Source organism: Myotis brandtii, unplaced genomic scaffold (genome assembly GCF_000412655.1).
Source record: "Myotis brandtii unplaced genomic scaffold, ASM41265v1 scaffold136, whole genome shotgun sequence".
Lineage (NCBI taxonomy): Eukaryota > Metazoa > Chordata > Mammalia > Chiroptera > Vespertilionidae > Myotis > Myotis brandtii.
The window spans coordinates 5,788,595-5,804,984 of NW_005354829.1; the positions used below are offsets into that span (position 1 = coordinate 5,788,595).

Below are 16,390 nucleotides of genomic sequence, written 5' to 3' on the forward strand. Positions count from 1 at the left end.
TTGGCTCATTAAATGAAATTATAAATATCCAAATGGCCCTTGGCAGAAAAAAGGTTCCCCACCCCTAATGTACATGAATCTCTATTATACGAATTGTCCTCCTAAAAAAATCAAACTCCATAACAGTCTTAGTGATTCACTAAGAATGCTTCAAAAAAATTAGATTTACATTTGAAAAACAGAAATGTGGAGAAACAGTTCAGCTACTCACAGCAGTGATGATGGGAAAACTGACCACAGCGCTGAGAGAGTGATTAGCGATGAACCAGCAGCAGGTGGCTATTGCCCAAAGTATTCCCGACAGAAATCCTGAAACACACGCAAACATCACACATTTACAAGACATGTTCCCCTCCTGAAAAATTCACGCTCTAGAGTTAGCAGGAATATGAAAGTACACATATCAATGCAGTCCTATACACACTGTTGGCCAACTTGTGTATGCTTTATGATCATTTTGGAAACCAAGTGATTGCTCTTGACCGCTGTGGGTACCATTAGCAATCCTCTCAACTTATTGACATGAAATAAAGTACCCAAAGTAGTAACTGAGTAAAGATTGGGTATTGGAGAGGGGCTTGGGAAAGACACTGGATCTGAGCATGCTCTGCAATCACCATTCACTCTAAACCATGAACATAACAATATGTGTGAAATTCTGAATGTTGCTTGTAGCTAAGGAAAAAAACCTAGAATTTATATGAAAATACCAGCTAAAAATTTCATGATAATTTAACTAAGCCTTCTATCATCCTATATAATGAAAGCCTAATATGCTAAGTGTCCGGTTGTCCAGTTGTCTGTTCAACCAATCAAAGTGTAATATGCTAATGATATGTTAAGGCAGCTCAACTGTTCTCTATGATGTGCTGATGTGCCCAGGGGGCAGACAGTCAACTGGTTGACCAGTTGCTATGATGTGCACTGACCACCAGGGGGCCAATGCTCATGCAGGAGCTGACCCCTGGTGGTCAGTGCGCTTCCACAGGGGGAGCACTGCTCAGCCAGAAGCCAGGCTCACACTGGCGAGTGCAGCGGTGGTGGCGGGAGCCTCTCCCGCCTCTGTGACAGTGCTAAGGATGTATGACTGCTAGCTTAGGCCAGATATCCCCTGAGGGCTCCTGGACTGTGAGAGGGTGCAGGCTGGGCTGAGGGACAACCCCCCCTCCCCCCAAGTGGACAAATTTCATGCACGGGGCCTCTAGTTTTCCATAATGGTCTAGTGGTATAGTGGCACACTTTGGCTTAAATCAATCAGGCACTCAAAAAAAAAATGAGTCTCTGACATATGCTTTTATTTTGTTCTATAAAAATTTTACTGGGACCTCTAGTTTTCTATAATGGTCTAGTGGTATAGTGGCATACTTTGGCTTAAATCAATCAGGCACTCAAAAAAAAATGAGTCTCTGACATATGCTTTTATTTTGTTCTATAAAAATTTTACTTGTGGACCTTTATTCCAAATTGACTGTAGAAAAATCATAAGTGAGAAATTATTTATGTATATTTTTTATCATCAATGCCTAATGGATTACGTCCAAAAGCATGTGCATTTAACACTCTTTTTGAGCTCTCAAACAATTTCTCCTTACTTTTTAGGAAAAAATGTTTGCTTTCCCAAGTAACTGCAGATTCCTATTCATTGGTACTTTTAAAAATCAAAGTCATAGGACTCTGACTTTTAATAGGAATCCTTAGATAGTAAAGAAGAAATAATAAAGTCTGATGATCAAGATGTTTTGACATAGGAAATGATCTTAGATTCATTGTTCAAATTTTAAGTTCTATAATAATGACTAGCATTTTACATTCAGTTTCATGGCTTATAAATCCTTCATATTTTGTGGTGAACTGGGCTAAAGCAATAAGCGAATGAAAACACACACACACACATACACACACACACACACACACACACACAGAATGTCTTGATTTCCATAAGATGATTAAATAATGTTATGTTAAACTAGAGGCCTGGTGCACAGATTCGTAAACCGGTGGGGTCCCTCGGCCTGGCCTGCAGGGATCAAGCTGAAACTGGCTCTCCGATATCCCCCAAGGGGCCTCAGATTGTGAGAGGGCACAGGCCAGGCCAAGCGACCCCACTGGTGCACGAATCCATGCATCAGGCCTCTAGTAAGCATATAAGATCTTTGCTTAATCTCTTCCTGCCCCCCCCTCCCCTCTTTCTTCTGAGATTTATCAGTCTGTTCTGTTTCCATGCCTGTGGTTTCTGCTCCTGCATTGAGCATCTGCCCCCTGGTGGTCAGTGCATATCATAGCTACCAGCCGGTCAGCTGGTCACTTAGGCTTTTATATATATAGATGAGTAAAGAATGACATTTTTACAGAGTGAGAAGATTTTCTGTAGTAAATATTCTTACCTGGCAAAACTGCTTCAGGATATAGTTTAGGATTATTTTTCATGGCTATACAGTAAGCCAGAAAGTAGATGGTACTCGTAAGAAAGATGCCACTGGCGTGTGCAAAAACATAGTCTAAATCTGAAAATAGATTATAAAGCTCTCAAGTGTATCATTTCAGTCACATCAAATGTAGAGTTCTAAAACAAAACAAACTTACCAAAATGAATCTTAAACATAAAGGCACCATTAATTATATTTTATCACCCTAGTTTTCTGCATGCCCTTTATATAGAGTTATAATTAACATATTTAAAATCAGAAAATAGTAAATAGTAAGTTAATTACCATAATTAAATCTAAAAGGCTCGCTTTTATGATCATCTTTGGAAAGCTAAATAAGAAGCACCATGTGAATACAATGTTAATATCTCCTTTTAAAGAATAATATTCAGACCTAATTTCTCTAATGGCTGCAGCAATTGTAGCAAATTTCCAGTAGGCTGTAGTGGGAGGGGGGTGTGTAAAAATTTGGGGGGACTGCTAATTGCATATGGTCTAGTGATCAATCTGGAGACCAGTATCGCTGTTGCAGATGACATCTATATAGAAGAATATTAGGAAGTTACCCCAAAGAGAGTTTTATTCATTTGATTATTATAAACCTAATTACATGAGGGATTTAACACATGATGGTCTGAGAAACCCCAACTCCACTGACTGTTTAAGAGAATGGTACTTTGACCATAAAGATGAGTGTCTTACAGGTCCCGGCTGGGAAGGCCACATTGGACTCAATGGTTCTCTCAACTAAAATTCTGACTTAAGATAAATGGTCATATTTAGGGAGGAAAGTTTGAAGATCAAAGAGTTTGTCTATTCTTCAAAAATATTAAGTGCTACTTCTGGATCACATAAGAACACCACACCCACCCATCTATGCACTACCGCAAATGGCAGCATATCATAACAATGAAAAGCACAGGCCAGCTGGGTGGTAATCCTCAATCCACTACTTGCTAACTTAGAGACTTGAGTAAATTACCTAATCTCTTTCTGTCTTAATTTTTCAATTATAAAACAAGAATAATTAACAGGCCCTAGCTGGTTTGGCTCAGTGGATAGAACATCGGCCTGGGGACTGAAGGGACCCAGGTTTGATTCCAGTTAAGGCACATGCCTGGGGTTGTGGGCTCGATCCCCAGTGTGGGTTGTGCAGGAGGCAGACAATCAATGATTCTCTTTCATCATTGATGTTTCTGTCTCTCTCCCTCTCCCTTCCTCTATAAAATCAATAAAAATATATTTTAAAAAAAGAATAATTAACAGTGTTCAACCAGTAATGTTGTTATAGTGGAAAATATATTAAAAAAGAATAATTAACAGTGTTCAACCAGTAATGTTGTTATAGTGGAATTCAACCAATAACATTGCTACAAATGAGTTATTATTGTAATGAGCTTAGAACAGTGCCTAGCAGAGCATGCACTACTTATGTGTTTGTTAAGTAAGTGAAATAAAAATTATGCCCACCTCCTAGAATTATTTTGTAATAAGCTGTGTTCCTTTCAGGCTATACTAGTATTTGAGTTGTCATAAGAAAGATCCCCGAGAACTGACTGCACTATTTATGAAAAGAAATTGCCAAGGACATTGTTTATTATGTCCTAGTACCAAGGACAACTGTACTCCTGAACAATTAGTTGTTTTATATCTAGTGTTCGCTAAATCGTGGGACTGATCTGATTTCCACTGTGGCTGTAAGAAATCTTAGAGCCAGACTTGTGGTTCATTTCTCTCAAGTGTACAAGTGTAGTACAGTTTTTAGACTAATTTGTGGTCCCATTTGATTTTTTCACTCTTGTTTTTCTTTCTCTTTTAATTTATCCCATGTGTTATTCTATCTTTAATAGTTTTTATCCTTCAAAAATGAAAAGAGTAAAAATATGAGAAGTTTTTGTATAAAATCTAAAAGAAAAGGGAGAAGTTAAAGGTTTGAATACTGTTCATGGGGCTGAGTATAAAAAGGGACAAAGCAACTATGGTACCTATTCAAAGTCTATCTGCTCATCTAAAGTTAAAATCCTAGCCTTTCCATCAGTCTTTCCCCCATGACCTTGGCCCTCCGAACTTCTCCCTTATTTGAACATCAACCATATTAATTTTCTGTACCATCTCATTTAGAATTTTATTACCCATGATCTCATTTTTTTTATCACTTCGTGGGTGTAAGCCATGTTCCAACACCTTTTCATCTCCTTTTGAGCCTCCACAAGTCTATTGCACGCAGTGTTAAATTTATGCCTAAGAAATTAATTCTATTACTACAAGCAGATTATTAGGGAGCATTATGTTGGGCCTTTCAATGTACCACTCTGTGCTTAGAAAGTAATATCCTCTGATTAAATAGGCTCTACCATGACCTTTAGGAAGCTTATACTTAAATTATTACTTGATTTTAAAGTACTTTGTACTGGATTTTAGGGGTGTGTGTGTGTGTGTGTGTGTGTGTGTGTGTGTGTGTTTTGAAAGAGAACACATATTTTCTCACAGATCATCTAACAGAAAATAATCTCCAAAGCTTAGTGTAAAGTTGGAAACCATGTGTTAAGATCCAAGGAACTGAATGCTGACTAGCGTAAAGTTGATTATATTTTTATTTTAAAGATCACATGAAAATACTCAAACAGTCTTTTATTACTTTTAATCTTTAGTGCCTAATTCACCACTTGCAATGAAGAAGTAAGATCAAATGTATGTACCAGTATTTACTAAGATCACATTATTTTTTTAATTAAATTTATTGGGGTGACATTGCTTAATAAAATTATATAGGTTTCAGGTGTACAGTTGAATAATACATCATATCAATACTGTATTGTGTGTTCACCACCTCAAGTCAAGCCTCCTTCCATCACCATTTATCCCTCTTTACCCTGTTCTACCTCTGCACACCGCCTCCCCCCACCCCCTTTCCCTCTGGTAAGCACCATACTGCTGTCTGTGTTTATGAGTTTTGTGGTTTTTTGTTGTTGTTTTGCTTAATCCCTTTACCTTTCTTAAGTAGAAAATCAGGCATTAAGTTTATTGATAAAGTAAAATAACTTTTTACTCTTACCATACTGGCTTGCCCCTGCATATATACTATCATTTCTTTTGCTGTGGTCCTTGATATAAATGATTGGCACAAATGTGGATCCATAGAGTATTCCAGATATCACTGCAAGACTGCAGCCCCTTAAAAAACAAACAATTGCTATTAATCTTGGTCGAAAGCAATATTTCTGTCAAACACACAAATGGATCCATAATTAAAGCATGCTTCAAAATGCAAATCACAAGCAATTATGCAGAAATCGCCCATCTATCTCAAGCTCTATGACTGGGCAGAAGTCAAGGGAGTACCCTGCAGGGTCAGAATGCCATCAGGACTAAGAGTGCAGCTTAGGTCTCCCACTGTCTAATTCTGGAAATGCATGATTTACAGAAATTATATTTGGATGATCATTATAAATTGTCATTACATAGTTGAGAAGATTGCTATCATATTATACAGTCTCCATAAATAAACTTGGCTCTCAAATTAAATTATGAAGTATTTGTGGGCTGACACTATGCCCTCTGCTTTAAAAAACACACACACACAAAAACCACTGTATAATATCCAGCACAGGGGCTAGGGCATACTAAGTACTAAACCCAGGTTTGTTCAAAACAACTATGGAGACCCACCAATTTGCCTGTGTCTTATTGACGGTGGCATGGTCAAGAGGAAGTGCTAATTTAATAGAACAATCCAGATAGTCAACGTAAAACTATTGCTTTTTGTAAGAAGGAAATGTTTCTTTTTAAGTCCTGGAGTTATGTTGACTCCTCAGACTTGCTATCTACATGAAGCAAGTGTTCCCAATGATTTTGGGGGTAGATGACTAGTATTTTTGAAGAATCCCTTTAACTTAATACAAAAGGACAATGGCATGAAACAGGAAAGAGTTTTAGGCGAAAACCAGCCTTTCCAAACTTAAAAAGAAATTCTTGAAGTCTATTTTAATAGAGCTTTAAGGAATATAAAATTGTAGAAGCTCAGAGGGCCAACTCAGCATTGATCTCTATTCACATTAGAAATCCTATGTCATGGTGAAGCCTGGACCTCACAGTCCTGGAGGCATGTCCCCAACACAGACCAGGTTAATAGACCAGGTCTGGCTAATTGTGAGACAACTAAACATATTTTTCTGAACAAACATTTCCTTAATCAAGGAGATGCTTTGTGAAAAAAAATATTTTGTTTGAGAGATCTGTTTTATTCTGAAACCAAAAGAGCAACGTATTCAATTCTTCCAAAGCTTGTTTATGGCTTTCATTTGTTCTATTTATTCAAATGTTTACTGAGCATTTTCTATGCGCCAGACACTACCTCTTTCTCACTGAGAGGATATTGTATATGCCCACAGAAGAAATGCTTTATATTCTTGAGGCAAAAGAAGATGTCACCACATAAAGTACAAAACAGCCATCAGTTGTAAAATGCAAGCAAGTATACTATTACAGAGTTTCATAATTCTTTGTCAGCCCCTAAAACCCTAAAATATAGGGGCTGATGTTGAGCCTAAGTCTTTCAGTTCTTATGAAGTCATTTGGGGAAGGAAGGTAGGACTTATACAGAAACAAATATTCTCCTATATCTGACAAGGAATATCTTGGGATTACAAACCTAACAACAGTAGAGAGACTTCCTGTGGAAGGTGCACGTCCTGAGCAAGGCAGTACTAGGGAAGTGAGTTGCCTAATTCAACTGGGATTGCTGTTCGCATGCTGTGGCCTGTACGACCTCTTTTACTTTCGGTACAAAGGTCTTGCAAAACGAGATTGCTTTTTATCAGCTACCTTTTGGCTAAGGATACTGCAGCGGCTTAGGATTTCCTTGAAGCACTGAGACAAAGGCCCTCTGCATCTAAAAATTCAGCAGGGAACAAGAGAGTCTCTCCATCATGGAGCTAAAAAAGTCAGAGCTCGTGTTACCATTTTCTTCTTGAACTCAGACCACTACCACTTCACTCTGGTCATCTTTGCTTTAATCAAATAGAAAACAGAATACGAGACCCTCTTCTTACACCATTCGGGACTGCACTGGAGAAAGTTTATCCACCCAGGAGGAGCCAGGACAGGGATCTTGAGTTTTGTTGGTCACCTATTAAAAGCATAGGCAGAAACCAAAACAAGAACAGCAGTCACTTGATAATCACTTTGGTGACAAAAAGATTTTCAGTGTTTTTCTCTACTCAAACATACTTTAAAATATGAACATTTTATACTATGTGTTCTGACTCTATGGATATTCCTAGACTCAAATGTTTCTGATTCTGATCCTCTTTTAATTTGGAACTGGTGGGTGGGTAATTGGTAAGTTGTCCGTGTAAATTTTTTTTTTTTTTTACAGTTTTAACATAGGTCAATTTTGAGACACCTATCAAAATTAACAAAAGTGATTATTGCTTGTTTCATTTGCATATTTTGGTAATCTGTTAAATTAAAACCAAGGAAAACTCAAAGATCCTTCTACTATGGACTGCCTTAGATCAATAGGCATTTTATTCAAAAATTTTTAATACTGAAATTAGTTAATAAGACGTTTCTAGCCATGTTTCAAAATTAGGCTAATATTCTAAGTCAGAAAAAAATTATGAGAAAATTCATAGAATTTCTACTATTATAATCATCCCTGCCTCTTAGCTGAAGTTTCTTGATGTCATACTCCTGCTTTTGTAAGAGATAAGAAACTAGATTTGCATTCTTTTCCATGTGCTAAGTCACATTTTCCTTTGGCCATAACTGAGGAGCTCATGGTGTGTGCTTGCATACTAACCCATTATGCTGTTTATGCACCTTTAAACTTGGTTTACTTGTATCCTTCCATTTTGCCTAGAAAAATCTTGCCTACTATGTATCTATTACCAAGTTGCATTTATGTTATTTTATATTTTTGTTCCTTTGCTGGAAGGGTGGTTGGTTAGGAGACAAATCTGGATCCCTAAAGTGGGCAAGGAATACCAGACACCTTCTCTCACCCCCCAGCTCCTCCATTCTCCTGAAAACATTTCCCTGATTAGAGATGCTTCTGGATTAATAAATCTCTTTTCTTTTACACTTAAGCTAATTTTATTTAACTTTAGTGTCAGTTTAACTGAGGTTTCAGTCACCTTAGCTGATAAGAGTTTTGATAAGAGAAGAAGAAAGAGAGAAGATAGGACTGATTTTGAAGTAAGGAGTAGAGGCAGCACCTTCCAGGGAGGCACTACCTCAGTGCAGGTGTGAAACGGCAGACTCAGAGGGCAGCCAGGGGGCACTTACTGTGCACCAGGCACTGCCTGTAGAAGAGAATCTTGGAATAGGAAGGACTAGAGTCGGGGCTCACAGCAATGAGGGGTTACCCGGAAATCACTTTTGCATAAGTAGTCCTGGCACTTCTGCTGTGTCATATCTCTTCTAAAGGTTACTCCTATTTAATCTAGATTTGCTATTCCAGGTTAATTTAGGTTCATCAAAGTCAAACAGTCACTCCTTGCATATTTCCTGTCTTTGCCTTTGAGTAGAATAAGATATGGCAGAAAAGAGAAATAGGATGAAAATAAAGTCCAATTCCTACTTTTGAATGCCTCCACCCACACTTTCATTGGCTTCCTCTGACCTATGCCCCCTGGGCTTCCTGAGCCTACTTTAAAACCTCCTTCCTCTTTCTTTCTAAAGTAACTTTCATATTTCTCTACAATACTCAGGGTTCTCCTAGTGTAGAAATCCTTAAATCATCCCAAAATGTGGGCTTGTGTAGTATATATACATCTTCTAGTAGCAATCTACTGTTAACAAAAATAAATAGGCTCATGTGTTTGCTGAGAAGCTTTCCTGGGGAAATATTGCTACATAGACTTAGTTGTAATAAATAAGACATCTTAGATAGCCCTGACTGGAAAAACAAAACAAAACATGAAAAACACCACCTTCTCATCTTTGTTTCGAATCAATGCATTTTCCTTTTATCTTAATTTTATGTTTCAAATAAAGTCGTCTCTCAGGCTAGACTTACATGCTCTGTCATTAATGGTGTGGTATCCATAGAACATGTGTTCTTTGGTATTTCACTTTTGATGAAGAAACATATGAAAGTACTGTAAAGAAAATAACTTTTAGTGATATTTATCTTGAACCCTGGTTCAAGTAAAACACAGCTTAAATAAAATTTTAATGGCATGATGATCACTTCCAAACTGCTCCTTCAGTGGTCCTGCCATTTCTCCAGGACTTCCATTCTCTTTGGCGTCTCTCATGGTCCTTAACTGCAACAGGTTAAAAGCTAAACTCATACATAGGCTTTCCCCCTAAATCAGATCTTTCTCTTGATTTTCTTGTTTCAGTTCATGGCTCCATCTTTGTTTTCATTCCTGCTTAACCCTGAAATTACATGGTAAAATAATACAAATAAAAAATACCTTGAAATAATATTTTTTTACTATTATATTGACCCCCCCCCCGCCCCAAATTTTAATAGCATCTCAGTTGGAAACAGGTAACCCTGATTGGGAGTGCAGAACTGTGCAACTCCCATGGAGGAGAGTGAGGCCATCTACCAAAGCCATAGGTGTGTCCACTCCTGATCTAAACAATAAAGTATAAGAACAGTTTACCTAGCATTTACATTGTATTAGGTATTACGTGTAATCTAGAAACTATTTAAAGTATATGGGAGGGTTGTGCTATATAAGGGACTTGAGTATTTGTGATTTTGATATCTGCAGGGGGTCCTGAAACCAATGCCCCCTGATACTGAGGGACAACTATGCAGGGAGAAAGATGCACTAGGAAGAAGGGTTGAAGCTAACACTGTGGAGGATATGCCAGATTAAGGAGTCAAATTTATTCTGACTCCAATGGGGAGACTGAAGAGGTTCTTAAATAGAAGAGTGATGACCAGATTTGATAGTACATATAAGCAAGTCAAACTGGCAAAAGGAAAGAATGGAACTAGGGAAATTAAATGTGAGGTATATAGATGGGTAGGTAGTAAGGACCCAAAGTAATGGAAAACCTGTGAAATATTCAGACGTTTATAACATTAGATAAAGGGTGGTGCATAAAATAAAATAAAAAATTAAGATGACAGGTTTTGATTTTGAAAGATTGTGGCTAATACCTTTTATGAAAAGAGGGAATTCAGGAAGAGGAACCAGGTTGCAGGGAAGGGTAAAATGAGAAAAGTAATTCTGATTGGAAAATGCTGAAGGCAAAGAGAAAGGAACTAAATGTCTAGTGTTTGTAGAGTGCTGAATTAGCAGAGTCCTCATGCACAATTTATTTTACTTCAAATTGAGAAGGAGAAGCCTGGGAGGCAGCTATGTAGAGATGTCTATCCTGGTCTATAGATAGATGTAAGGACTGTGGCCCTCAAAAGGTAATGGCTAAAAACAAAGATTTGTGTTTCCTCACAACACAACTCTCATGAGAAGACCAATTAAGTGAGAAGAGGAAAGAATACAGAATAGACCCCGGGGAAATCCAGAGCATTAATTTTAATTGAAAAGAAAATCTGCTTTTGTATGAACTCTGACTCCTGGATCTTCACTAAGACATGTTTAAGAGAATGTGCTGGACACTGTTTCTTGGTGTCAGCTCTACTCCCACCCTTATAGATTCTCTCCTAAATATGAGGTTTAGAAGACTGAAATCTACATTTTCTCAAACCGTATTGACAGCTAGGTTTTGCCAATGGAAGGCACATGCACAAGATTAAAAGTTGGGAGACACCATTTGGTTTTGGTGATGGCTCCAGAAATTTCAGCAGCAGCGGTAGGTCGCTCAGGGCAGAGGCAGCTGTTCAGCAGTGCTGGCCAGATGTGTGCTCTGGGTGTATGATGGTACCACCTTCCTCCTCCAGCTCCATTGGGCCTTATAACACTTTGTAAACAATCCCCTGTGTGAAATCCTCTGCTGTTTAAAATATCTTAAACAGCACTACTGGTTGTAAAGACTGACTGATACTTGCAGGAAGTCACTGCTTGTCAATACTGTCAGTGCACCAAGGAACACGGAAGGCTGATGGACCTTGGGCGTTAGCAGGGCTGATGCTAAGCATTGATTGTTGAGATAGTGGTGGCTCAAGGCAATTCCTTAACCTGATAATCCTTTTACTGTTTACCAAACTTTACCTTTGATATGCCTGTATGCATTGCTAGAGGGCAAGATGTGTATCTAAAACTGAATAAAAAGCAGAGAGGACCGAGTCTCGGGGGTACCTCTTCACGAAAGAGGTCTCCACCTGGCCCCCCATGCCTTCTAAATTCATATTTTTTGTATAGCATTTTCATTCGTGCATTGGCCCCTCCTTCAGATCCTGAACCCTGCCACAAAGGTTGTGGCAGATACTTTTACCATAGATATGATATAGGACAAATGTAAGGCTAGAAATGACCTACCCAATCCTTTAAAAACTGGATTGTGTGGAGAAGAGAAGCAATAATTTCAATTTAAAAAAAGAAAAGCAACATCCTAAACCAATGTAACCTTATTCCAAGTTTTTTTATACTGACCATGAAACTCTAAGCTTATTCAATGAATGCCCTTCAAACTGATTTAACTAAGTTAAAATAATAAAATGAAAGGTCCCAGAAATTCCTGTCAGTAAAGAAGCACAGAAGGGAGCACCACAGAAAAAGCTCATCGCATTTTCCTGCCTCAGACAAGCTTCAAACCAAGCTACATGAGTCCCCGGGTGCACTGATTAGCTTACCATAGAGTCGGACAACACATATCCAAAGGGGAAACAGCAAATAAACATGGAAGTTGTTAATAAAAATGACTATTACGATAAAAATTACCCAATACATAGAGCAACGTGTCTACTACCATACAAACCACTTAATATATTTTATTTCATCTAATTCTCAAAATATATTACAAGGCTGGTGCAATTATTATCACAAATTTATCCCCAGAGGAAGAAACCAAAGCTTTGGAGAAACTAAGTGATTTTTCCAATGTCACACAGGTAGAGGTGGTTGAACATGAATAATTTGTAATTTTAGAGAATGTGCACTTTCTACAGAAAGAAGAAATATGGAGAAAAAGAATGCCTGATGGACTGGATAAATGGCCTTATTTACCATTAAAATGAAAGCATGCTAACATTACAATTTTTGGGTGCAAAGAAACTGTTTTTGAGAGAGCTATTCAAAGCTGTATGAATTATGCAGAATTCATAAAATTGCCTCCAACCAAAAATGTCAGGAATCCACTATTTTAGAAGAATCTATGTTATTTCTTCTCCAATTGGCCTGGAACCACTCTCTAAGGCAACATTTCAATGACAAAGAGATTGTTTCTGGAGTGTGGCTGTGGAAAAGCTATCATTGCAGGAGGAAGGGAAATATAGCATTCTTTCCCTGAAGAATAAAAAAAGCACTAAAATCTTCCCAGGCAGGGCTATCCATTATGTGAAGCACTGACAGGGAATATAAATGGCATCTAGAGAGGAAAGGGCACTGCATGTAAGGTGACCTAATTTCTGTTAGAGTTCTATTGACTGAACACGGCCATATAGAGATTCCAAGTCATTTTCATCCTCATTCATATAGAATGTACAACTAGGCACAGACACATCTAAAAGTGTTTCAATGGGTGTATGTTTGCATAGGTGATAGAGTTGGTTACCTAACTGGGTTAAGAAGAGTTGAGTGAAATGACAGGGAAGTGGAAACTGGGTGGCACAGAGTAAGTGAGTAATAATAAGAGAGAATCAGTGGTTATTCTGGGGGCCTCAGGAAGCCAGCATAACATTTACTTACATGGCATTTGTTAGCTTGCAAACTACTTGAATGTACTACTTAATTCTAATTTTGAACCAATGTATTATGGTTTTTTAAATATTACAGATAATGAGAGTGAGCTTGAAAGAAGCCAAGTGACTTCCCCAGGGTCTCAAGGCTTTTGAGAGCTAGGGCTTGGCCCCCTGGCCTCAGAGCTGGCATTTTTTTGTCCTCTCAAGCCAAGTCTGTCTGTGTAAATGAAGAATCTGAGGGAAAGCATGTCAATGTATGAAAAAATGAGGGTTTAAAAAATGTCAACAAGCCAGGATCTTTAACAAGTACTCTAAATGTTTAAAAGAAGAGATAAATCATTAGAAATAGCTGTGTACCTGACTACTGATAGCCCAGCGCCCAAGTAATTTAGCAGTGGTTTTGCGACTTCTTCTGCATCCATTCCAAACCAGCCAAACCTGGAAATTGAAAAAGTCACATCAACCTCAATGCTGTTGAAAATGTGTTCATCATAGTGATTAAGGGCATGGACTCAGGGACAGATTCCTGGATTCCAACCATAGGTTCCTCACTGAATGGGACCTGGATAACTTATCTTCACTGTGCCTCAATTTCCCATCTATAAATGAGGGCAATTATACCCACCTTATAGGTTTCTTATGAGGATTAAATGAGTGAATATATGTAAAAAGTATTTGTGAATGTCCCTTTCTTACTAAGACTTAAGGAAGAAGAAAGACAAAAAATGAATTGAGCGGGTAACTGAATGCTAACTGGTTGGTGGCAATTTCGCATAACATTTGAAACAGACTTGTAAATAACTGCAAGTTCTTTTTATTTTCATGCCTGTGAAACATCTAGCGGGGAGAGAAAAGGAGGCAAGAAGAAAAGAGAAAATAGTCCATGTAAAAAGCAGGGTAGGAAATTGGGGAAGGACAGAAAAGAATGTATGGGAGGTGAGTGTGTTTTGTTATTGTTGAAGGTGTTGTAGTGCTTAAGTGGGAAGACCAGATCAAGTATTTGTGAATGTCCCTTTCTTACTAAGACTTAAGGAAGAAGAAAGACAAAAAATGAATTGAGCGGGTAATTGAATGCTAACTGGTTGGTGGCAATTTTGCATAACATTTGAAACAGACTCATAAATAACTGCAAGTTCTTTTTATTTTCATGCCTTGACGTTGTAGTGGTCATTACCAACAATCACTGTGAAACATTTAGCGGGGAGAGAAAAGGAGGCAAGAAGAAAAGAGAAAATAGTCCATGTAAAAAGCAGGGTAGGAAATTGGGGAAGGACAGAAAAGAATGTATGGGAGGTGAGTGTGTTTTGTTATTGTTGAAGGTGTTGTAGTGCTTAAGTGGGAAGACCAGATCAAAAAGTAAGGTCAGAGTAAGAGCCTCCGTTTTATTCATTTCCCAAACTCTACTTGAATGTTAATCTCAATGCTGACCAAGAGCAGCGCAGTGCAGCCCACTAGCACTTTCTGTGATCAGGGGCCTGTTCTACAGCTGCACTGTACAAGTGGGGAGCTTCTAGGCAGATAGGGCTATTGAGCATTTGCAATGTGGTTAGTTCAACTGAGGAACTGAATGTTTAATTTTCCCAATTTTAATTAATTTAACTTTATAGTTTTAGCTTTTTATTATTGTTTTTTTAAAATCGAATTATGTGCAGTTCTAAGATATATCATCTATGTGTATTGCATTGTGTTTACCACCCAAAGTCAAATCTTCTTCCATCACCAAATATTTGACCCTCTGTATGGGTCAAATATTGACTACTTCCCAAGCTCCTCCCATTGGTAACCACCATAGTGTTGTAACTTTAAATATAAATGGTCACATGTGGCCTGTGGCAACTATATTGAACAGCCCAGCTCTAGAACTGGGCTTGGCAAACTCTTCTTTAAAGACATGTGGTTAGTACCACTAAGGAACGGAATATTTAATTTTTCCCAACTTTAATTAATTTAACTTTATAGTTTTAGCTTTTCATTATTTATTTGTTTTTTTAAAATTGAATTATGTGCAGTTCTAAGATACATCATCTATGTGTATTGCATTGTGTTTACCACCCAGTCAAATCATTTTCCATCACCATATATTTGACCCTCTGTATCCTTGATTACTTCCTAACCTCCTCCCATTGGTAACCACCATACTGTTGTAACTTCAAATATAAATGGTCACATGTGGCCTGTGGCAACTATATTGAACAGCCCAGCTCTAGAACTGGGCTTGGCAAACTCTTCTTTAAAGAAGCAGAGAGTTAATATTTTAGGCTTTGTGGGCCAGATGGTACCTTGCAAGTACCCAACTCTGTCATTGTAGTCTAACAGAAGCCACAGACAACACTTAAATAGATCAGTTTGGCTGTGTTCCAATAACTCCTTCTTTACAAAAATGTCTGGGAAGCTGGGCCCTAGTCTGTTGTCCCTGGCCCAGACTCTAGAGGGAAGAATATATGCTTTAGAACTAGACGACCTGGGCTGAATCTGGCTTATTAGCTCTGTGACCTTCAGCAAGTTACTCAACTTCTTTGTGTATCAGTTCTCTTATAAGATAGTGCTTACCTCATATATTTGTGAAAATGAGCCAAGAATAATGCATACATACAACATGTCTAACAAATTGCCACACAATAGAAAGGGGAAGATAAACATCAGTTCCCTTTCTCTCTCCCTAGTGTTTTTTTCCCCCTAGAGATAATTTTTTACTATATCCTGATCAAATATCTAGATCACTTCTTTAGAACTTTGGGTAAATAATAATTAAAGGAAGCATATTTTATGCATATATCTTGGCTATAATCTCTAAAATGATAAGAATCATATGTTATTCCTTGCTAGACCAATCACTAACACTAACCTTCCATAGAATATGAACTCAGAGAATCTTAGTTGAAACAGTAAGCTTTGTGTTACCTTGAGCTTATCCAACCAGTTAAGGCATTAAATGATCCCCAGATTAAGAGTCCAAGACCTAAACCAATGGTTTTCATCACTGGGACAACAGCAATGTTCCCTGTAGATGTAACACACAGAAGAAAGGTATTATTTTTCAATACAGAAAATACATTTATAAATGGAATTAATTTTTATTTTAACTTCAATGGAAATTTATGGGATTTGGACAAATTTAGTGAAGCACAATTCCTCATTTTTAAAAATAAAATAACTACATTTTTTGCATTTAAACCCATGATTATGATTGCTAAAAAAA

The 16,390-nt window shown here is 37.8% G+C and overlaps 1 protein-coding gene across 1 annotated transcript in view; it reads right to left on the reverse strand.

The window, feature by feature from the left end:
• Positions 1-16,390, reverse strand: part of TMEM144 (transmembrane protein 144) — a 36,614-nt gene that overhangs the window by 9,083 nt on the left and 11,141 nt on the right. The window contains exons 4-10 of the mRNA XM_005860564.2: positions 16,093-16,192; positions 13,549-13,629; positions 9,448-9,529; positions 7,478-7,554; positions 5,482-5,600; positions 2,385-2,504; positions 212-309 (exon numbers count right to left, since the gene is read on the reverse strand). Coding sequence (XP_005860626.1) covers positions 212-309; positions 2,385-2,504; positions 5,482-5,600; positions 7,478-7,554; positions 9,448-9,529; positions 13,549-13,629; positions 16,093-16,192 — 677 coding nt within the window. The remainder of the gene's footprint in view (positions 1-211; positions 310-2,384; positions 2,505-5,481; positions 5,601-7,477; positions 7,555-9,447; positions 9,530-13,548; positions 13,630-16,092; positions 16,193-16,390) is intronic.